The 24,312-nt window shown below is 41.7% G+C and overlaps 1 protein-coding gene across 3 annotated transcripts in view; it reads right to left on the bottom strand.

Moving 5' to 3' along the window:
• The window catches only part of CASK (calcium/calmodulin dependent serine protein kinase), a 202,657-nt gene that overhangs the window by 35,036 nt on the left and 143,309 nt on the right, over positions 1–24,312 (bottom strand). Inside the window, exons 12-19 of one of the 3 annotated variants that reach the window (XM_069945840.1) lie at positions 23,282–23,359; positions 20,095–20,175; positions 15,642–15,830; positions 12,922–13,000; positions 9,048–9,133; positions 7,193–7,261; positions 3,302–3,370; positions 1,872–1,907 (exon numbers count right to left, since the gene is read on the bottom strand). In XM_069945840.1, the coding sequence (XP_069801941.1) occupies positions 1,872–1,907; positions 3,302–3,370; positions 7,193–7,261; positions 9,048–9,133; positions 12,922–13,000; positions 15,642–15,830; positions 20,095–20,175; positions 23,282–23,359 (687 nt within the window). The remainder of the gene's footprint in view (positions 1–1,871; positions 1,908–3,301; positions 3,371–7,192; positions 7,262–9,047; positions 9,134–12,921; positions 13,001–15,641; positions 15,831–20,094; positions 20,176–23,281; positions 23,360–24,312) is intronic. The other 2 variants (XM_069945841.1, XM_069945842.1) reach the window with 2 other exon arrangements.

A 24,312-nucleotide genomic window follows, 5' to 3' on the forward strand; every position in this document is an offset into this window, starting at 1 on the left:
ACAGCTTCGGAGCTCCCAGCATCATAATGCTACACTATGCCAGGAGTTCAGATAATCCTTTCCGTTGCACACTCTACGTATATATGAACCGTACACGGAGGCCTAAGCCAAAATGTATGTTGGCCTTCTAAATGACAATAAATGCTTCCAGTAAAACACTTCCTAGAAAGCAATATAAGTTAAACACTAATGTAGAAAGTGAGAAGTTCAACCAATATGTCAAACTCTCTCTTCCTGACTTCTTCATTCCCCGATAGTTATATAAATAAGGGAGCACAAAGATTCACTGTGGTCAACACTGGAGATGGGCAAATTTACAGTATTAAAGGGGTGCTCCAGCGAAAAGCTTTTTCCCAGTAATTGAAACACATTACAAAGTTATATAACTTTGTAATATGCTTCAATCACCTATCTGCCCCCTTTTCCTATCTCCCCCCCCCCCTTAAATGGGAACCTGCTGTCACCCCTCGTGCCGGGTCAGAGCGCGGCTGACCCCCTGGTGGAGACCCTTATATTTACCCCGTGCACGAAGTCCCGCTCCTGGACCCGCTCCCGTTGCTGAGATATTGCCGTGGGAAGCCCATCGCACGCTCATCAGAGATGAGTCCGATGCTCAGAGAATGACGGCTCCATTCATTCTCTATGAGCGTCGTATTCATCTCCAATGAGAGCACGGTGGTGGTGTGTGTGTGTGGGGGGGGGGGGGGGTTTGACAGGTCCTCTGTCTCCTGTGGTGTCTAACTGGCTCTGTAAAACTGTTACATGGCTTACATCTTGTTCAGCTAATCAGAGCTGAACAACCTGAGTCATCTGACAAAGGGAGACTGGCCTAACAGGGCTTAGACCCGCCTCCATCTTGATGATGTCATTGTCACAAAATGGCTGCCACAGAGCAGCCTAGGGTCAACAGCTATTATGTAAAAATGAAATTACTTCACTTCCTGTTGGGGGGGTGAAAGATAGGGAAGAGGGGCACATAGGTGACTGAAGCATATTACAAAGTTATATAACTTTGTAATGTGTTTCAATTACTGGGAAAAAACTTTTAGCTGGAGTGCCCCTCCTGCTGCCTTTAAACTCCATACCGGGGGCCTGGAAAAGCTGGATCCAGTCCTGGGAAACCAGGAAAAGTTTCCCAGGGTTGGATCCAGCTTTTCCAGGCACCCGAGAAGGAGCAGCACAGAGTTCAAAGGCAGCAGGCGGATAAGCAGACTACCGAGCTAATGAAGCACTTCGCTTCTTTAATACTGTATATTCGCTCATTTCTAGTCAACACTCACATATTTACCACACAATAGATGGGATCAATCCTCAGGTATTTTATATGCAGTATGAGGAACAACTATGAGGACAATCTTGGCAAATTGAATAAACTGAGTCTATAACAGTAAAAGTATGGGCTCACCGGTGGAGCAGGACAGCATGCTGGGATAATTCCTAAACTATTTTTAACACCGATTCACCCATGTATCCATTCCCTCCTTGTATATCTCCCTTCCCTTCATCCATCCCCTCCTTGGTTGAACTTGATGGACATGCGTCTTTTTTCAACCGTATAAACTATGTAACTATAAACAGTAATCTCCTGTGGGAGGTATCCCCAGCCCAGACAACCAAGGCTTGCGGTTAGTGGCCTTTTCCAATGGATCATTTATTGCTATCCACTAATGTGCAAATCAGAATTTGCTGGCTTCAATATTTTTATCATTTCCTTATTAGTTATTATTGAGGAAACAGCCTACATAAGGCACAATTAATAAAATAGGAGACGTAAAGAACAATGGCAAAACAAACAGGAATTTTTTGAAGGGGAAAAAATAAATAAATAAATCACACAGAAAGAAGAAAAAAAAAAAAAAAGATCTATTCACCTGTCGTCCTTTTGATTGAGTAGTTGATGGTATGTCCTGTAGAACAAAGCCAACCGAGAAGAAGACATTTGCATCTTATTAACAGTTCATTATATACAGTCATCATCAGTTTTAATGTAAGTGTCAGTAATAAATATGGTCTATTAAACATCTACAAAAACAAAACCAAAGCTCGAGATGTTTAGCTAAAGCTTAAAGGAAGCAGAAAAGTCGTAAAGCGAGGGAAGGACGCTTAGCAAAATAAAAGCAAAAAACTGTCATCAGCATCTTCAACACAAACGCATTGGTAAAACAATAGCAGGTGTGATGGCCGGGCAATGTGTGTGTGTATAGACAGACCTGACTGTGGGTGCATGTAAAGAACTGGTGGTATAATCACTCAGAAATCATATAATATATATATATATATATATATATATATATATATATATATATATATATATATATATATATATATCACTGTAAAATCTGTACAGTGGATAAAACATTTGTTAATCCCCAGGTATCTATTCTGGGGAAAGAACATTCCGGCATCCTGGTTTAGTTTGAGATATTGATGTGAGCCATGTGGGCAGTCTTGAGGGGAGTAATTGGTGGGTTTCCATTGAGTTCTCAGTTCTGAGTCTCAAATAAAAAGGCTCATTTTAAAAGTCAGCTTTTACAGCAGAGGTTTATTGTCGCTACCACAAATGCCTTGGCATATTTCGGAAAAAAAAAAAGAAAAGCCAACATGCAAATTTGCGGTTTTAGCTAGAACAAATATGATTACGATAATACGGGATTTTGCTTAAAAAGCTGTGTCTGAAGAAGCAGCTCTCACTGCGTCATCTAGCAAGCCATTTGTGTTAAAGATGTTCCTGAGAAAAGTCTGTGGAGCCGTGTGCAGCTAATGCACATTTCAGTGTAATTTAACCCCAGGACCACCGGAGAGCGGAACATAATAGGCCAGGCTCATGTTATGCAGAATACTGGCAGGGGACACAGCAGCAGAGGGCACACCAATTCAGTAACTCAGATAGCGGAAACTACAGTCTTTGGTACAGACTTTAATTTTATTTATTTTTTTGTCCACTAGAAACGATGGGGCAATCCAGTAGAAACTAGCGACATAAGGCCTTATAGTCTCTATAAGGTCGAAACTCAACGGGAAGTGCAAGCTCTGTATTCTATGTGTAGCTGGCTGGTCTGTTATATTAAATAGGAGTCTTTAAAATACAAAATATGAAAAAACACAATTAAAAAGATCCTGTTAAGACTTACCAATACTTTAAATAAAAAAAACTAAACAAAAGTTAAGCTACAAAAGTTACGATGGGAATGGTTATCCGTAAACTTAAAAGACATAGATGTTAATACAGAAGTAGTTGAAGACAACAATCCTTGCGACGCTGATTGTGTGAGTGGTGTGCATATGTAAGTGCTGATCTTACCGAAATAGAATTGTTAATGCTGCTATGGCCATTAGCTGGGGACTGTCTGGATGTAGAGGGGGAATCTCTCTGAAATAAGACACAAGTTTTGTTAACACATTTCACTATGGTAAAAGTGCACAGTTACCTCTGAATCATCACAGAATTCCCCGCACCAGTTCTATTTTTCCAGGTTTTGTCCTTTAACCATATGAATTTTTGCAGCAATGAACTAGTATGTATATAACCATAAGTGCAATTCACCAATTTTACACCAGGAGGAGCCCAAGGCCCAGACAGTGCCACATCACTCCCATCTGCTACCATATTCGTTATAAAAACTAGCATGATTAAGTTTTTCCCATTAACACTAATATAAAAATTGCTAAATGTATGTAAATCGTAAGTTCCAAAAACTCCACAAAGAAGCTGTTCCCCCCCCCCCCATGCTGCATTCATACACAGCAGAACAGTGTTGGCATCTCTCTGTAGTAAATGGGGGTGCACAGTGTACTGGTAAGATGAATGTTGAGGTAAGGTCACAGTGGCCAGTCCTCATGAGTGTCCTCATATGCATATTCTGTGTATAACTCATGTCCCATGGTTTTTAACAGGAATATACACACTGTAGACCACACTGTATGTAATGGGGCTAATACACAGCAACACAGTAGAATATGCAGCAGTAGCCAATGGTTTGCCTCGCTTTTGTGCTGTGTATGTTGCGGTGTATGAACTTACTCCCTAACAGCCACTTATGCATGGGTTAACCACATTATGTAAGGGTGAACCGCATATTTGGGGATAAATGCACTTCAGGGAACATTTAAATGGAGAAGTCCAGTATCGGACTAGATGCTAGCTAGGTGTTTGGGTCTGGAGACACATGGTGCTTTTCATATATCCATCTATGCTTCTATAATGTAGAAAAAGGCTTTTCTTCTATAAGAGTCAAAGAGGTGTTCCCAAGTTCCTGATGTGCAGGAAGCTGTAACATCTCCTTGCTCCCCCTCCCATACCTGACCCTGTTTGGGACTCAACCTCCAGGTGTCCATCAAGAAGGGAGGAGGAAGCATTCCGGCCTGCAGCTATTCAGGAGCTTGGAAAAGCCTCTGACTCCTTGTACTAACAGCATCTTACAGTGTCAGCAGTTTGGAACATGCATTATAGCTGACAGATTCACTTTAAGGGGGAACTATCAGCAGGTTAGATTAATCTAACCTACTGATAGCCTCTTATTGTGCATGGGGACACCGAGGAGGACAGTATGTCTCTTACCTTTTACCTTTCTCCTCTGCGTTGTTCCTGTGCTGTTAGCAGTGTAATCCATGGTCTGGAGCCCTGTTAGGAGCACTGCCCCACTCCTATTGCACCAATACGGCCTGTCCGCTCCATTAATCATCATTAGATAGAGCGGGCTCGCGCTCTGGGCAGTGCTCCTAACCGTGCCTGGACTGAGGAGTACACTAATCACACAGGAGACAGACCTTCTCCCTTGGCGCCCCATGTGCAATCAGCAGGTTAGAGTCGTCTAATCTGCTGATAGTTCCCCTTTAAGCAGGATAGCTTTCAAGTTTGGTGTCAAACACACGTTATTATAGTTTGGCATTCTTTTTTGTATCAATACCAGAAGTGGATCCATGAGGAGCAGAATAAAGGATTTGTAATTCTCTTCCCACTGGATCCATTTCCGACATTACAACCTTTTTTTAAGCTTTAAAAGGCCATCCCATCTGTTTTTATACTAATGCACCTAATATGAATGAATGAATGAATGAAGCGCCTTTATAAAAGGGTCTCAATTAAAAACCTCAGACCATTATGCATCTATACCTTCCCATCTTTGGTTTATAATAGAGGAGGATGGGTAATCTCCACAGATGACACAGTAGTGTATTGGGATAATGTGCTATATGCACAGGCTTGGTTTCTATTCAAACTTTTGGCCGCATTGTTGATCTCTGACCCAGATGTATGATGGATGCAGATCGGGTTATACAAAGCACTTCTGTCGGTTACACCAACAGGGTAACGGCATAGGGTAAGCAGCTGACTGCTATCCTGATAACTTTATATAGGGTAAGCAGCTGACTGCTATCCTGATAACTTTATACTGGTATCCCTGGTTTATGGCACATATAGCGCCCCCTCTGTTTCAAGTCTGATTGCACAGACATACTCTCTTCCACCTGTCTCTGAATTCTTGCTAACAAACTCAATGTATGTCAGCAAGAAGTAGCGAATGCAGCATAAGACATACAATATACCACAGCCTTTGGCTGTCCAGGCATGATGGAGATAGAAATGTAGTTTTGCCATAAGGCCCAGACTACACACAATTAGGCTGCAGTCCGCTACAATAGAGACACGTAACGCTATGCATTAGCTACAAGCACAACACAGCTGAATATTTATAAGCAAGCTGCTTACACTGTAGCTACATTGGAATAATAAAAAAAAAAATTGTGTAGGTGGACAAACACTTTGCTTGCCATAAACATGACAAATCGAGCTGGACAAGATACAAGATGATTGACATGACTGCCCCCCATTACTAATCAATATTTCAACTACTAGATGGGCTAAGAGTCTGCTTATTGCTTAAGTGATCGTTCATAAAAACGGTACTTAAAGGGGGTTGCAATGCAGGATCATTTTAACTGAGACCGTGTAACAGAACAGGATTCGGCTATTCAAGGTTAGTTCTCTCCCTGCTTATCTCCACGAAATACCTGCTTAGCCAATAACTAGCTGACGGCCAGTGATTGGTTGATATTTCTATACATTTCCAGCAGTATGTGTCAGAACAGCAGAGGCGGAAAGGTCAGGCAGGGGTATAATCTTTTACCAAGCCTAGCCCTTTGAAAAATTTATCCTGCTGGACAAACCCTTTAAATACATTTTCAAGCCATTCACAACTGGTTGAGGTTAGGTTTCCAATGAATGCTTAGTACTGACAGAATGTCATGATAATTAGGATAGGGCCACACTGCCGTTTTGCTGTCCGTTTAATGTATCCATTTTATGGTAACTCATTGACTTACATACATATGCAACATATAGAAACGGATCTGACCACATTAAACATTCAAAAAACGGATACAGTGAAATAGATCCAAAACGCAGTGTGAACCTGGCTGTAGAACAAAAACGTCCATCGACGTCTGGTACAGGAACTGGGGGAGGCTTCTACTGCCGCAGGCTATCTTTGAGACCATACCCACCTAAAGTCCTAGGGGACAAATTTATGGAAACTGTCTAAATTACGAAACTGCCACAAAGAAAGACTTTGTAGCCCACAGCAACCAGCTCCAATTTATTACTAAAAGGAATAAAAACTTCACAGCTGTTGGTTGCTATAGGCAACAAAGTCTTTCTTTTTGGCAGTTTCATAAATCTACCCTATTGTTTGTACAAGCATAAGTGGCATTAGGAGGAAGCAGGGGGGAGAACAAATGGAAGGAGCAAGACATCGCTAAGGGGCATGGATTATACTGTAAATGATAACCTGTTTTTTTTTGCATTATATTTTCTTATTCCATGTAACTAGAAATTATTCTTATTTGTAAAATAAAGGTATCACTGAACACCGAGGCTGGAAAACATCAGACATCATGGTTGGTTTTTATATCATATTACAAACAGTTACACGGAGACTGTTTAATCGTGTCTTAAATGAGATATTCTGAGTATTAGATTATTCCAAGCGTTTCCCTTAAGAGAAGGGAGTATCTTTCCAGCAATAGCATTCTAAGGCATAAATCACCTTCTCTGTTCCGTTATCTTTGTTGTAAAATTGGTGTGCATGGTCTATGAGCACAGGCAGAAAGAGCAGATAACAGTCAGCCATCAGCAGGTGGTTAGCACCAGGATAACACACAGAGAACTCCCATTTATGTACTGTGTCATTACCTCACAGGAAGAAGACTGAGTGCGGTAACTCGGAACAATCTTGAAAGTGATACTGCCCCTCATTTCTCTCTGAAAGAAAGGAAAGCAAGATATAAATATATAAGATGAACAAGCAAATACAATTCATTTAAAGGGGTACTCCAGCCCTTAATTGTTTTAAAAATAGTACCTAACAGCCTATTCTTACCTAACCACACAGCCCCAGGGGTCTCCTGCAGCACCTTTGGGTCTCCTGCTTAGTGCTCGTCTCAGATGTGACCGCCCGCTCGGCCACTTACTGACTAAGAGGGACAGCTCCGCAGCCAATGATTGGTTGAGCAGGCTGTCGCTGCAGAGATGAGTCTGTCTCAGAAATGGTGGCGGAAGCATTCAGCAGGGACCTAAGGACCCCACAGAAGTACCCTGGGGAGTGTTGTTATGTAAGACTCTAGATAATGTTCTATAAAAGAACATATATATATAAATAACATTTTTTACGCAACGGAGTACCCCTTTAAAACAACAAATATACTAAAAACAAGCACACACTAAGATTTAAAAAAAAAAAAAAAAAAAAGACACTCACCTGTATCCTTGAACAGAATGCCATCTGATTACTATTCAAGTCTACGGCATTCCATTTTCACAGTGGATTTGCATTCCGCTGCGAGAATATAGTGCTATAAGCCTCGTATAACTTAACTATTTAGCTGCTGTGACATTAAAAATAAAGAGGCCCTCCTGCCTGCTTCTGTGGGTTCCCTGCTCTGACTGTCCTGCTCAGCCAAACACTGTGCTGTCCCACTGCACATAGTCACTCACTGAGTGGGCTGTCACTGAGCAAGGAAGTTAGCGGGAGTGTGAACAGGTAAGCAAGATCTATTATTTTTAACCTCACAACAGCTAATTAGTTACGTTTTACAGGGCTGCGGCACTATGTTCTCTCATCAGAATGAAGTGAATGGAGTGCCATCGACTTTCACAGTGAAATCCGCTACCACACTGATTTCACTTAACACTTAATTCACACAGCGGAGTTTCATTCTGAGGAGAGAATATAGTGCTGTAGCTTAGTAAAACTTAAGGGAGAAATCCCATGGAAGGGCAAAAACTTCACAGGCTGGTGGGGGCAAGAACATAATAAAGACCTGAACTCACCCCGTCCTTGTGCCGCCGATGCACCGCTCCCGCGTCCTGTCCGCAGCAGCCGGCTGTCAGCTTCAGCTGGAAACTGGGTACGTCATGTACCCTGCTTTCAGCAGCTGAAACGATGCAACACCGGCTGAGCAATTGCCGTTTTACAAGGCTCTGGAATGTTATTCTCTTAGGGGAATGAAAACCTGCTACGAAAATGGAGTGCTATAGACTAAAAATCCGTATTGCAGCGTGAAATCCACTGTGAACTGAGTATGTGTGAACGTCCCCTAAGGAGTATTCCCATCTCAACTAATATAGATAAACTTGTAGGGCTCATCAAGTTATATAAGTTTGCAAATGTGTTCCTTTAGCAAACTTGGCTCTTCCTATGTATACTTATTTATATACATTATACAGCATATACACACTATATATCCATACATCTACATTATAGTTATACATAAACATAAGCCAGACCACTGTTTTAGAGCAGAGTGGTGGTTGGTAACCCAGACGATGAGCTGTTAAGAATAGGAGGCAAAGAGCAAACATTTCAGGGGAAGGAGGCAAATTTGCAGAAACGTATAACTTGACAAGCCCTACAATATTAACTATATTAGTCGATGAGAATATCCCTTCAAATATATTTCTGGAGACCTTTGGGGCCTTATTGATGACACATTCAGGTATCTTGCACCCATTTTACGGAGAGGACATTTAAAATGTAAGGATAACTAACCAGCATCTTTTGAAGCTGTTCCACCGTCTGGTTTGCTACACTAATTCCATTTATTTCCCGTATTTCATCACCAACATGGAGGGTACCTGCAGAAATAGGAAATACACCAAAGTCATTTCAGGATCACCACACAGTAGAGAGATACAAAAACCGCACAAGCTCCATCCTAAGCAAACGTGTGAGTGCACAAAGGTGGGGCCTGTGCGACGACTTCTGTCACGCTGTGATAGAGCAGGGAATGATCCATTCCTCCCACAGTACATTAAAGCCACGCGCCTGTTCCTAACACAACATTGGTACTTACAGCCGGCAGAGCATGCTAGAGAATCTAAAATGCAGTCCCCCAAGGTATTATTTCTGAACCAGCCAGTATATCTAAAAGGGTATTACATGGGAGTTTCCATCTGTTCCTCAATGGCAAACATTCTAGTGAGAATTAAGACTAGTTGACTACGCGGGAGCAAAGACATTTATTTCTTAAATAAGGTGGAACTTTAAAATAACAGAGAGATCAGAGCATGTTCTGCATACAAACTGAATACAGTAAGGGAGTTACTCATAGGCTACCTGTGACATTACTTCATTAGAACATAGTTGCAGGTAACAGCATAAAAGATTATTTTATATATACATACATATATACACACACAAACATATATACATACACACACAGCAATAGAATGCTAGTGACAGGGGGCGCATAAAATGTGTACATTTGTTAACACACAGCATGCGCTACTTTCATCCACTGTGCGAAAGGTAGAACGCCCAAGACTATAGAGCCATATTTGATCCAAAACGCATCGCTGCCGTCTTTCAACAGCTACCCGTGTACTTTGCTGTTTACTTGAATGGCTGTCCCACAATCTGCTCCACTCTTCTATAGGAGCCACTCCTCTCCAGTCATGTGATCCTATCTCTTCTCAAATCTTTCCGCCAGTTGAAGTGGGCAGGCCACATTATTGTATATTATAGAAAAAAGCAAAAATTGGCAGCACCTCTATGCCTCAGTTCACACGGTAGGTTGCACGCCACATGTTTGTACATGTACATGTCTGTACTTTAGCCACATGCAGCATGCAACCTACAGTGTGAACAGAGGCATAGAAGTGCTGCCAATTTTTGCTTTTTTCCATTGTTTGTGGGGGGGTGTGGCTACCTCCTGTTGGCTTGCACTTCATCTGTGTCCAATAAATACAGATTGTTTGGAACCTATCTGCCCAATTTGTAGGCTTATTGTTAGCCCAGGAGAGGCCATTGCTAGTGTGAGAATGCTAGAGTAGGGACTATGTCCCTGAGGACACCTTAACGTGGTGACATGGTATACTCTGTTTGATCAAATCCTCAAATCCTCATTTTTTTTTTTATATCTACAGGGCAGGTTTTTATCGTGTGTACGCCGGGGGGAGTATATACAGGGGTAAGCACCTGCAGGTTGCTGTTGCACTTAGTTTTTTTGATCACTGTATATTATGTCACTCAATCTCTATTCAGCACTCCCTCCTCCCGGTTCCTGCTTTTCACCTTGCCTCTATACAGGTATTTTTCAGGTCGCTGTATCGTTATTTGAAAAAAACCCAATTGATAGGTTAAGAGAGTTTTTCCCTCACACTTTACCTCACTACTTTTACTTCTGTACTGCTGGACCACCTTAATTCTTCTTATGGAAACTTAAACTGAGTGTAAGAATACACTAATACCTAGAAAGAATTGTGGGTATGTGGCTTGCCACCAACATTGATGTGAAGATCCCTTTATCTGCAATTTAGTCTGGAGAAACCTGAGCCAGTGCGAGCGCCTGCCTTGTTCTTGTCTGACGCTGTGATTACTTACACTCAGCGTGCACAGCTGGAGCTGCAGAGTTAATTTTTGCACCAGGTTGCGGCTGCTTCTGTGTTGTGGTGACTACAGCCATAAGCCATCAAGATTTCATTTGCAAGGTTTTAAAAAGAATCAATAAAAGTTATATGGTTTTTCTCTTTCGGTGACGGTATTTTGAGAGTCAAATTGCCGTTCTGTGACAGCGCCTTGTTAAACGTCAGCAGCTAAAGCAGGGATGAGGAACCTTCGCTTTGGCTGTCCAGGCATGATGGGAATTGTAGATTTGCAACAGCTGGAGGGCCAAAGGTTCCCCACCCAGAGTTGAAGTAAAAAAAAAAAAGCCAATATGGCTACACCATAATTCACACCTATTTTACTTGTTTTTAAAAGTTTTCAGAAATGGAGATATGAGAGTAGTGATGGGGAATTTTCTCCTGAGCCTGAAATAACGCTGCTAAGCCTTTATACATAATAGGTCAACTGAATAACAAAGAGGGAAAGATAAAATAAAGGCAAGGACACTAAAAAAAAAGACATTGGGTGATAACATGGAAAAACAATTTGAAAAACAGAACTAAAATAGACAGGTTTACAAATGTGTCGTCCCCTGAGAGATATTCCTGACCTTATACTTGAGAAACACTTCAACAAAAATCACTATAATGTTTTCGACCAACTGCAGTTGACATTCAAACAAATTGCGTTTTACCCACCATGAAAGCGGCAGTAACGCTACCAAAACAGGGAGATGAAAAGGGCATGTGTGGAATAGAGTGCTTCTCGTAAGATTAAGAATCTCCTCCCTAACCACAGGCCCTCTCCTCTGGTAGTAGACTCTTCAGCAACATTTGCAAGGGAGGGGTCCCAATACCCAATAACGCACCACTTCTTATGACCCTAAGCTGTTCATCATCCCTGTGACCGAGATTGGGCAGAAAGGAAAACTAGACATAATATTATAAATACACACACACACACCCTGCCGTCCAAACCACTTGTACCTTCGGATAGCTGCTTTTAATCCAAGATCTGTCCTGGAGTCCGTTCGGCAGGTGATGCAGTTATTGTCCTAAAAAAAACAACTTTTAAACTTGCAGCCCTGTGTCAAATTGGTGTGGCCTATAGTGTCTGCATTAGGCTATCACAACCTCTCTGTCCTTCCTCCCCATCATAAGGAATGCCCCAGGCAGGATTTCTCCCATTCCTCACTTGTCTGTACACTGCACATGTGCAGTGTTCAGACAGGTGAAGATTAGAAGAAATCCTGCCTGGGGCATTCCTAATGATGAGGAGGAGAGGAAGGAGGGACGGAGAGACGGTGTAGGAATAGGGCACAGACACTAGGCCAATTTGACACTGTAAGTTGGGCTGTAAGTTTAAAAGTTGTTCTTTAGGACAATAACTGCATCACCTGCCGAGTGGACGCCAGGACAGATCTTGGATTAAAAGCAGCTATCTGACAGTACAAGCGGTTAGGGGGAGCAGAGATGCTTTAAGTCCTTTTTTTCTGCCAAATGCTTTGTTTCCCTAACTCCTGTACACTCCCTATACAAAAAACCCTGTAATTTACAGCAAAGTTTTCCATTTTACAGTCAGCATTACCAATAATTTATCCAGGACCCATGACAATTGACCCATTAAGATCAGTTCTATAGTGGCGTGTTGGTACGCAATTTGACAGTCAGTGGAAGTGCAAGCTGAAGTGCACACACAGCTGTCAAAGGAGCAGCATGCAAAACAAATGTGAGGGGTTTTGGAAAGTGAAAAAAAAAATACATACATAAAAAGGGCCACTTTCTTCCCGAGCATTTTTAGTGCTTAAATAGGGAAGTTTATACAAACACTAAGAGGAGTTCTGTGCAACTAATCAGGAAGCAACGATTTGGCTGATTCAGATGAATTCTTCCAGCGTTCTCCTCTGAAATGTCATTAAGAACACTACTCATTCATAACCGTATAGTAAAAGCCATTCATGCTTGAAAGGGAGCTCTAAACTGTGAGACACATGACAGCAGTTCCATGATCACAGGAGCCTGTAAGTCAGTCACCGTACCTTGTCTGTGAATCATTCCTCCATGCATAATTCTAGCAACAATGCAGTGGTTCAGCTCATTCATCTTTAGAGTTATTCCCTGTTCAAAATAAAAGCACTTTTGTCACGACTTACAGAATCAATAGCCAAGAATTGTTTTTATACAGCAGAAAATACTGGTTAGAAGAGCATTATCAGGGTTTCCACTTACTACCCTGGGACCCCTAACACCCCAGATTTGATCCAAACAGAGCATCATTGTTCATGTTCATTCTATCGATTCTCCCGCATGTATTGTCCAGCAGCTGAGGGAGGCACTGCAGTCAGTATGGTACAACTAACCTTACTGAGCTGCTCTCAGTTCTGCATGTGGTGGCTACTCTGGATACTAGCTGGTGGTCATAATAACCAGACTGGATTGTGTAGATTGGAAGCGCTAACTCCTCTCATTTGAATTGTTGATTAGTCTACTACTCTAATTTCTGATGTCATCTCTTTCCTTTGTTTGAATTAGTGATGCACAAGGCAACAAGATATCAATACCATCATCAATACTAGGTGTTTCAAATCTGTTTGATACCAGGATTCCCTGGTGTTTGATGCGCAGACTTTACGCTCAGCTGCGCAATAAAGTATACTGCTGCAGAAAATACAGCGGATGGCAAAATGAGCGCCTGCCATGTTTTCTGTGTACCACTAACCCACCCCTAACGTCACCTACTTGGCCCAGCCTACTCCCCGACCACTACACTGCTAATTTCAAATAGCCAGCACAGAGCTCCTTTTTACTTTATTGCCTCTGGGTTTCATCTTTGCAGGGCATTGGAGTTGTATATACTACTATTGCCACTATATATACTATTCTAGTTGCCCTACCCGCTGGCCCAGCACAGGTGGTCTCTAAATACAAATTACAGTCTTGTGCCATACACTGGGTGTCCACTAGGGGGTGCTAGTATCATTAGCACTCTCTTTTATATTTAAACTTTGGATCTAATTGTCCAGTAATACTTACTCCCATATATACCTCATCGACATCTGCCCCCTTCTCCAGTTGTATACCACTGTGCATTTTTATCCCATGTTGGTACTATGTATTAAATTATTGATTAAATAAAGAAATATATATATATATATATATATATATATATATATATATATATATATATATATATATATATATATATATATATAATTTGATTAATTAAATATTTAAAGATTACAAATCTGCATGTGCCAAGAAAACCGAAAACATGTTGTGCGTGTTTTTTTTTTTTTTTTTTTTAAAGAAACAAAATTTTCTAGGATGCTAAGATGTAAAGAAATTTTCATGGATTCATGCAATTCAGCTTTATATGCTGTATATTAGAGCTATATTGCACACTAAATATGTTCGCATCCATAAGTCCATTTGCTGTGGTGTAGTACTTAAAGAAGTCCGGTGAAAATTTTTATTAAAGTACTGTATTGCCCCCAGAAGTTATACAAATCACCAATATACACTTATTACAGGAAATGCTTTTTTCCCTGCACTAAGTACTGCATCGAGGCTTCACCTCCTGGATAACATGGTGATGTCACCTCCTGGATAACATGGTGATGTCACTTCCTGGATAACATGGTGATGTCACTTCCTGGATAAACATGGTGATGTCACTTCCTGGATAAACATGGTGATGTCACTTCCTGGATAAACATGGTGATGTCACTTCCTGGATAAACATGGTGATGTCACTTCCTGGATAAACATGGTGATGTCACTTCCTGGATAACATGGTGATGTCATGACCCGACTCCCAGAGCTGTGCGGGCTGTGGCTGCTGGAGAGGATGATGGCAGGGGGATGCTCAGTGTCCCTCCAGTGCCCTGTGTCCCTCAGTGTCCCTCTGCCATCATCCTCTCCAGCAGCCACAGCCCTCACAGCTCTGGGAGTTGGGTCGTAACATCACCATGTTATCCAGGGAGTGACATCACCATGTTATCCAGGGAGTTACATCACCGTGTTATCCAGGAAGTGAAGCCTTGATGCAGTAATAAGTGCAGGGAAAAAAGCTCTTTATAAGCATTTCCCGTAATAAGTGTATATTGGTGATTTGTATAACTTTTGGAGGGAAATACAATACTTTGATAAAAATTTCTGCTGAACTTCTTTAAATGAGAGGCGAGCCCTTTCCATGGACTTCGTGTTCTTCTCTTTTTCTGGATCCTTTGTTTTGGTTACCAGTTGCACACTAAGGCCTGGTTCAGATCACGATTTTGCTATGCGTTTAATGTATCCGCTCTATGGGAAAAAAAGAAGAAAAAAAAACGGATGCAAAAACAGTTGCCATTGTATGCCATCCGTTTTCCATTGACTTACATTATAAAAAGAAAAGAAAAAACCCGATCACAACGGATAATTTTTTTTACATTTTGAAAATGTTTTTCTGTACATTTTGCAAAACTGATACAGTGAGACGAATTGCAAAATCGTGATGTGAACTTGGCCTTACAGTAAACATTTTTCTTACTTAAAAACAACTTTAAAGCTGACTATACAGATGGTTGATGACCAACACACATTCATGAATGAATGTGATCTCAATGGCGAAAGGGAAGAAAGCTGCTGCTAGAAGTTTCTGGCAGTGGCTTATCCCCTTGAAAAAAAATAAATAAAAATCAAAGCATAGTAAAATGTAAGTGCCTGAACCTTGTTGCTGCCAGCAGATTTATAGCTTGTTGTTACAGCACCAGCATCTTACCATTGGTTCATCTGTATTCTTCTGGAACTGTACTAAACGGACCCGTGTAACATTTTCCATGTCCATGTCGCCGTTTGCACTTTCTGGAGAATCTCCGTTTAAGTAAGGAGATGTCGGAGGTGGTGTAACTCTTAATGCGTCGTCGCTGTAAACTTCATGGGCTACCACATCATGAGTTTGTAGTAAGGCCTGAAAAAAAATAAGTAAAGATACGTACATTTTTACATATGTTCATACAAAACCTTTGTTTAAAATTCTGTAAAACCATATGTGTATGTGTAACTTTAACACAGTGAAAACACAGTGAAAATGTTTCAATCACCTGATAAGAAAACAGTAGTCAAATTCTTTTTGGCCATGTATTTAGTCATCCACGGAATGCTTACTTAAAGGGATATTCAGGTGGGAAAAAAATGCTTTCAAATCAACCGGTGTCAGATTATACTTCTATTTAAAAATCTCCACTCTTCCAGTACTTATCAGCTGCTGTATGTCCTGCAGGAACTGCTGTATTCTTTCCAGTCTGACACACTGCTCTCTGCTGCCACCTCTGTCCATGTCAGGAACTGTCCAGAGCAGGAGAGGGTTTTCTATGGGGATTTGCTGCTGCTCTGGATAGTTCCTGACATGGACAGAGGTGGCAGCAGAGAGCACTGTGTAAGACTAGAGATAATACACCACTACCTGCAGGACATGCAGTAGCTGATAAGTACTGGAAGACCTGAAAGTTTCAATAGAAGCAAATTACAAATCTATATAAAACTTTTGTTGTTGTTGTTTCCTTTTTAAGGAGGTATGCCATATTTCTATGATTAGAGGGTGTCAAGTGAAATAGTATTAAAGAAGCAGTTCAAAAAAAATTTGTTATTGACCCCCAACCCCCCCCAGGTGCTGGCACGTATACTCAACGCAGGTCCTGCAAGGCCGTTCAAATCCAGTGCACTCTCACGTCATCCGCTGCTGTGACCCCTCTTCTGTCTCCTGTGATTGAATGCGAGAAGTCACGCGCTTCCATAGAGAATGCACTGTAAAGCGTTCAATCACAGGAGACAGAAGAGGGGTCACAGCAGCAGATGATGTGAGCGCGCGCTGGATTTGAACGGCACGTAAGACCGGAACGAAGCCGCGCCGCGGGACACCGATCACCTGTGGTGAGTATAAGCGCCAGTGCTTAGCAGGGGGGACAATAACAAATTTTTGAGAACTGCTTATTTAAAAGGGAACTATCAGCAGGTTTGACAACTCTAACCTACTGATGGGGCTACGGCACTCGGAGCAGGACTGATCGGAGGCTCTTCGTGCTCCTAAAGGCTTACCAGGCACAGGATTTCACAACTGAGAGCATGGGAACAGCACAGAGGATGAAGGCAAGAGACATATTGCCCCGTGAGCAATAGTGAGCTATCAGCAGGTTAGATTCGTCTAACATGCTGATAGTTCCCCTTTAACTACTGCTGGTAGTAACTACTGTTTGTAACTAGAAGACTATTGTGTTGGCAAAAAGTAGTCCACCTCACCCCATCCTTCTACACTTCCCGACTGACATACACTAGCATTGATACGGAAAAGAGGTGGATTTGGAGGAGGGGTGTACACATTTCCATTTTATTTAAATTTTCAAGTTTTGAAATCAGACTCAAAAGATGCAAGAACAGAGATGACGAGAGGTTTCCTTTATGCTGTTTTTTTAGTGGTGGCTTTCCATAAATCAGCTGCACTACATGTATCATATACCATCTATAGAGGAGCTATCACTATAATTAGATTTACATGCAAAATTGTGTTACGTTCCCTGAAAAGTAAACTTCAGAGATTGTAAAGAAAACAGTGTACTACTAACAGTGGCTGTACTAGATAAGGCCGGCCATGATGAAAGGCACGGATATGCTGAATCAGATAACACATAGGGAGAGTGGTGAATAGACTCCAATACATCAGACACAGAAGGAACATTCTGCTAGAAAGGCATAATTGGCAAATCCTTCACCAGCCGCTGTAGCTTTCCTCCCCTATGATCAATACCACTGTAAATAATGGATGACTACCAGAGCCAATTAGAGGGCTGAACTCAATGGACATATGTTTCCCCATCTTGATTCAAGTTCCTTTCTTTGTTAAAAATAAATAAATAAAAATAAATAACATGCTACAAAGAATTCCATTAAAATAGATAAGAAGCGGACGCTGATGAAAACGGGGCTGCACAGAGCTATTAAAGATCAGCCGCAATAGAAAAGAAGTCATGTCTGAAACTAATCCTAACTGTATACATCCCAGGTTACCAATATACCGCAACACAAAGCAGGATCATTGTAACCGCTTGAGAGAGGCTAGAAAGGGGTTTTTCTATGTCAGGAAAAACAGTCAAGACTAAATTGCTCAGAGAAATTACAATTGCTCAGAGGTATTACAATTTGGCTCTATTCACTTCAATGGAAGTGAGCCGTATACCACACCTAAACTGAGGACAAAAGAGGCGCTATTTCTGAATGACAGATTTACAACACAACAAAAAACACATTTTTAAGTGAATGTACCACTCTAACTACTCAACTGATATTTCCTTATCACCTGGTCAGCACCACCGCACACACAATGTAAAGGTGCCATCCATTCCCCTCTTCTGCCTGGGCACTGGAGGCGGCCCAGCACGCAGACATCTCTTCCCCTTATTGATGCGCTGTCTTCCCCAGCCTGACCTGTCACAGTGTGCGGCCTCCAGTGCGGCAAGACAGACATTTGCATAACTACAAACCGGAGATCTCACTAACCGGATGGCACCTTTATACCGAGTGTGGTGAAGATGATCAGGTGATCCAGAAATCCCAATTGAGAAGATTTAGTGGCAGATTCACTTTAAGTCCCTGTAACATGAAAGTCCAACTTGCAGCGGAAACACGCCTCCTCCTAGTACAGTGTTAGCATTACCATTTAGCCGCTATTGCATTTGCATTGACAGGACAAAAATAAATAAAATGAATCTCATCAATAACCATTAACCAGTAATGGCTTCCTTAACGCAGACAGGGGCTTCCTTTCTATGGTAAACCACATTTTAGTGGGATTTGTTTCCTTCATCAATTGTCATTAGAGTTTCCAGTTAATAGCCATTTACCTGACATTCTATGAACGGTTTCTCTGCGGTACAAGCCATCTTCTTGTTCAGTACTTATGCTATATAATATATGATAAAATATGATTGTGTAACCATCCCCACATTGTAGTCATAATCTGCATTACAAAACCTTGTCAACAACTGGAATTACAATGACTAATGGCATGGCAAGAAGCACAGGGCCGCTGGGCCCTAACCCCCCTCCTCCTCCTCCTCCTCCCAATCTATTCTCATGCAGTGAGGTAATATCCACTTAACAGGGCTGCTTTCCCAGAGGATGCAGAATCAATAGCCACTATTGTTTGTAGGGGCGTTCAGATCCAGGCTGGCACAGGCACCAGACATTCTCCTTTGGGTTTTACTCAAAGAGAAAATGTTCTACCAAGTCCCCTATCTGAGATGCGGCTTACACAATATATCAGATAGGGCAATGCAAACTGGTATTCTAACCCTGGGAATATAGAAATCCAGCAGAAAAGAGCATAAGATGTGAGCAACCTAGTGCAAAATGAGGCATACAGGAGGCAGATATGCAATAATAGTAGAGAATAGTAAAAGTGAAGCATAAGAGAGTGCTGAGATATACCTCTAAATCTGCTGCTACTATAAGTACTGTATGAGCTGTGGTTATGGTTATCCTTACCAGGTTTACCACTGTCTATCACACGCTGGCTGCACATAAACAGGAATACAACCTACCACAACTATTAGATAAATACTGGAGAGCAACAATTGGAGAATTCACAGACTCCTGTTTCCCTAAATAAAAGGTGTACATAACGGAGGCAGGTCCGCTATAATAGGAACAATAAGAAAATACAGTGGTACATTAGCATCCCCACCCTACATTAGTCACCGATGGCCACCATGTATTAATTGGTCTGGGCTTATACAAGGACTGATCTATACTGAAAGGTTCCTGAAAGGTATACTGATCTAACTGAAGTGAATGGGACAGAATGGTAATCCCAGACAACCTGAGAACAGGTGCAGCACTGTTTTTGGAACAAACCAGCCATGTTTCTGTAATCCTGGATAACCTTTCAACAATACAGTAGTTTCCCCCTATGTATATGCTGTAGGTTTCAAGTTCAACAGTTTGTTTCAACAGTGTTCGTGATGCTAGGAAAAAAAAAATCTGCTGCCATCTTAAGCAGTCCTATGGTAAGTGACGGTAGTGGTAGCATGTGCGGTCTGCTGCCACCCTATTCATATGGGAGAAAATTAAAGTGGTGGTAAATCACGGAAACTAGAAGGATACCAGGATGCAGACAAGAGGGATGAGTTCCCACATTGCATCTGTTACCTTGTTATATTATATTATGTCGTTATGCTTACCATGAAATGGGGTTGTGTCAGAATACGCTTCAGCTCTTTTGCATCATTATTCTCAGGGTAACAAGATATTTCTTCCAAAACCTGCAGATTACAGCAAAGAAAGAGTTAGATGGGACACCAATGGAAAAGCATAAGAAATTAATCTGCACTTGAGTAACCATTAATATACTAGAACAGGATTATAACACGTGGTTTAAAAAACATGTACACAAAAGTAGCCGATTTCCAACATCAGGTGTGGAAAGAGGGATCCATTGTCCCATCTGACCAGCTGCGAGACACACATGCCCTCTCCAACAGAGATTGTTAAAAGTATCTCCAGGTCAGATGATTTCACAGAGGGGGCGTGGCTAAGTGGCAATGTGGGCGGGGCTAAGTGGCACTGCAGTCGTAAGGCCCCATCCAGGTAGAACAATCCTCAGGTGATAAAAGATCACTTTTTACAGGAACAAGCCCCATGACGTATGATTTAAAATAAGGTATGAAAACTGCTAAACCTATATAGAGAAGTCAGAATGCAAAAAGGGGGTGACAGTGTCACTTTAATGAATCTTACTCCTTTCACTCAGTTAGGCTAGATTCACATTCACTACATCCGTTTTGGAAAGTTTCATTTAAATGTACAGAAAAACAACGTTTTTGAGTAAGCTACAGATTGTGGAAAAAACAAAAATACAACGGATCCGTTTTTATCTGTTCTTCTAAAATTTAAGTTGTCAGATGGCATACAACAGCATGCATTTTTTTTATCCCCCATAGAACTGATACATTAAACGTATAGTAAAATTGAGATGTGAACCCGGCCTAAGGCACTATGACTGTCACAGCCATTTCTAGTTCATAGAGAGTGTACAGAACCCCAGCTTTCCTACAACAGATAGGACCTGAATCACAGTGTCCAATATGTGAAATGTCACTGGGTAGAAGAAACCTCAGAGTCATGGAACTGGTCCCCTCAGGGGATTTCAGCTCTGACACGTATTGGGGACTGGTCTGTACCAACAGCACTGGGTGTAGGGCAGCACAGGAACTAGGGCTTAGGCAGCCTGGCAGTTTCAGACACAAATGTTGGCGGCTGCAGAGGCCCCTATCGCCCCTTACTGCTGCCAATCAATGGAAAATTATGCATTAATGAAAAAAAATTCATTAAAATTTATTTTAATTGACACATCAATTCTTCGAGTGGAGAGCAGCAGAAGCGGAGGCGCGCCGCTCCACCGATTATACTGTGTAATCTGTCCCTAAAGAGAAAGGAGCCAGAGATGAAGGTAAAGAAATGTTTTAGTGATCAGTAAATCCTCAGCCACATTTATAGAAGTTGCTGTGTAGTGCTGCTCTGAAGAAAAAATCCAAATTCTCAGACACTCAGGAATGACTTTTTAAACCATGTACATCATCTGTTTTAGAAGTCATTCCCTGTACAGGGAGACCTTAAAGTGGGCCTGAAAGCATGAAAACAGAAGTTTAAATAAGCCAATGGCTAAATAGGGCTTATCATTCCTTTTCGGCCCTGAGTTTGCGATAAGTAGAGATGAGCGAATTACAGTAATACAAAAGTGAAGCGCTCCCATATCTCTGCAATCCGCTCATCAGCCGCTGCCTTATAACTCACTGCCGCTCCTCCCCGGGTGCTGGGAAAGTTCTCACAGTTTCCTAGGACTGGATCCAGCTTTTCCCAGCACCCGGGGAGGAGCCGCACAGAGCAGCAGTTCGTTCTAGAGCAGCCGACAGATGGGCAGATTGCAGAGATAATGAAGCCCTTTGCTTCTTTATTACTGTAAATTTGTTCATCTCTAGTTATAAGTATTTTTGTTACAATGTAAATGAAGCTCAAAAGCCCATGGGGTGTTCCCAAACATGGTAAAAGTCCATTTCCTCCATTCCTTCCATTTATTCACCCCTTCTCTACCTGCTCGCATTCTAGTGCCCCATTTAACTGGAAAGGACTATGGCAGTCAGCCTGCAGCGCGGTGTGAATGCCGCTACTACCAGTCAGCCTGAAGCGCGGTGTGAATGCCGCTACTACCAGTCAGCCTGCAGCACGGTGTGAATGGCGCTACTACCAGTCAGCCTGCAGCGCGGTGTGAATGCCGCTACTACCAGTCAGCCTGCAGCGCGGTGTGAATGCCGCTACTACCAGTCAGCCTGCAGCACGGTGTGAATGGCGCTACTACCAGTCAGCCTGCAGCGCGGTGTGAATGGCGCTACTACGTGTCAGCCTGCAGCACGGTGTGAATGGCGCTACTACCAGTCAGCCTGCAGCGCGGTGTGAATGCCGCTACTACTAATGGCTCCATTAGAATCAAGGAAGCTGCATTATGGAAGAGCGGGGCTTTCCTCCAACTGGGGGTGGGCGGGCCCGCCTCCAGAGCTTCACCCCTGGTCGGTGCCCAGGAATAGGATGAGCCGTACACGGAAAACGGGCAGAGGTTCAAAAAAGGGACTGTGGCACTGGCTTTCCCGTTCTATTCATTGGCAAAATTTTAAGCGAATGTACTTGATGGTACATTCGCTCTAAACTCTGTTATTTGGCATTGTATACACAAATGTACTAGAAAAATACAGCAGTGCAAAAAAATAAAAAAAATTATATATAAAAAAAAATGAAAAAATATTGCTTTGACAATCTGTAAATAAGCCATGCCAACTTACAAATATTCTAGTCTATCATACTGTAAATGTTATGCTAATAAACTTTGTTCAGATAATAAAAAAAATAAAAATAATAATAAATAAATAATAATAATAATAATAATAATAATAATAATAAATGAGTAGTTAGTTGTGACCCAAATACTCAGATAACAGCAATTAGATTGACTTCAATAATGTCTTCATTTTGTTAGTAAATTAAGCAGAGAAAATGTGGAAAAATGATCTGCGATGAAAATCTTCCAGAAGAAAAGCCAATACCTATTGAGGAGTAATAAGCACTAGATTTGTTGTCTTTGAAACACCAGTCAGATTACGGCTAAATAATAGAGCTATTCATTATGGATGATTAGTTCTACAAGAAACACTCTGAGTGAGTGGCTAAGTGTCAGAGAGTGGTTACTGCTTCCATAATGTCATCTTCCTGCATCTGGTCCGATCATTAACAATACATGCTAAACAGACCTGAACCGAGATTTGATTCAATCACTGAAATGAGATCAAGGACATAAATAGTAAAAGTGGAAGAAGTTACCTCTTTGGCTCGCTGTACAGCGTCACTTGGAGGATTCCTGATTTGTGGCGAAGACTTTGTATTGATTTTGTCATAAAGCTGAAATCAAAAGGACAAGAATTATAGAATCAAGCGTGGTCCTGCGATCGGCCATACCACCGGTACATTAAAGCCCTCGTTTTTAATAATTCAGGAGGCGCAGTACTTTAAGCTGCTTCTATTTAGTCTCCAGCACACGGAAACACTGGGAATAATGTAGTACACTTCTAGAAAGTTTCCTGCTGTAATAGCTGTCTCGAGGAAGTGATGAAAATCCCTCATTAAGCTCTGGCAAAATGTTTTTTTTTTTTTTTTTTGCAAGGAATGTGAAGACGTAAGATTAGGCTACAACTGCTTTCCCTATTACCATTTATGAACTAGAACAGTGCTCAATATATTTCTTCTACGGGACGGCACTGTACTAGAAGCTGCACCGAGGGTCATTATAGAATCTTCAGAACAGCAGGAGTTTCCATCTGCATAATTCAGATGCAAAGGTTAGTGCAAGACAGCGCACACACACACATACTACGAGATGGCACAGGGGCTCTCCATTACTGCACTCACCAAGGTCTCAGAAATACAAGGAAACCAGCTTATTAGTCTGAGCAGCAAAAATATGTATCTAGATCACTTATTAAAATGTAACAATAGCTTTTGGCTTCATAGCTCATTTAACCATGCGTAAAACAGAGATGAGGTTAGAAAACGGACGCTGCACTCCCTGTCCCACAGAACTGGTGTTACGTGATGAGTAACAAGTGTAGACAGAACGTACCCAACAGAACAAAACACTAAATTAGGAGCATTTTTAAGTCAAATGGAACTTTCACTCACAGCGTATCTTCATCCTCGGATTCAGCCAAGTCATTACTAGGCCGGTAGCAGCCAACATAACATATCAGATCACAAGATTGTTTATTTATAGCCCAGAGTTCACCTGGGTACATACGCCAGACCAACTAGAGCTGGGGACAGCGTATTGGTCACTACAAATAACTTTTGACATGTCA

The sequence above is a fragment of the Dendropsophus ebraccatus genome, chromosome 11 (genome assembly GCF_027789765.1).
Source record: "Dendropsophus ebraccatus isolate aDenEbr1 chromosome 11, aDenEbr1.pat, whole genome shotgun sequence".
Classification (NCBI taxonomy): Eukaryota; Metazoa; Chordata; class Amphibia; order Anura; family Hylidae; genus Dendropsophus; species Dendropsophus ebraccatus.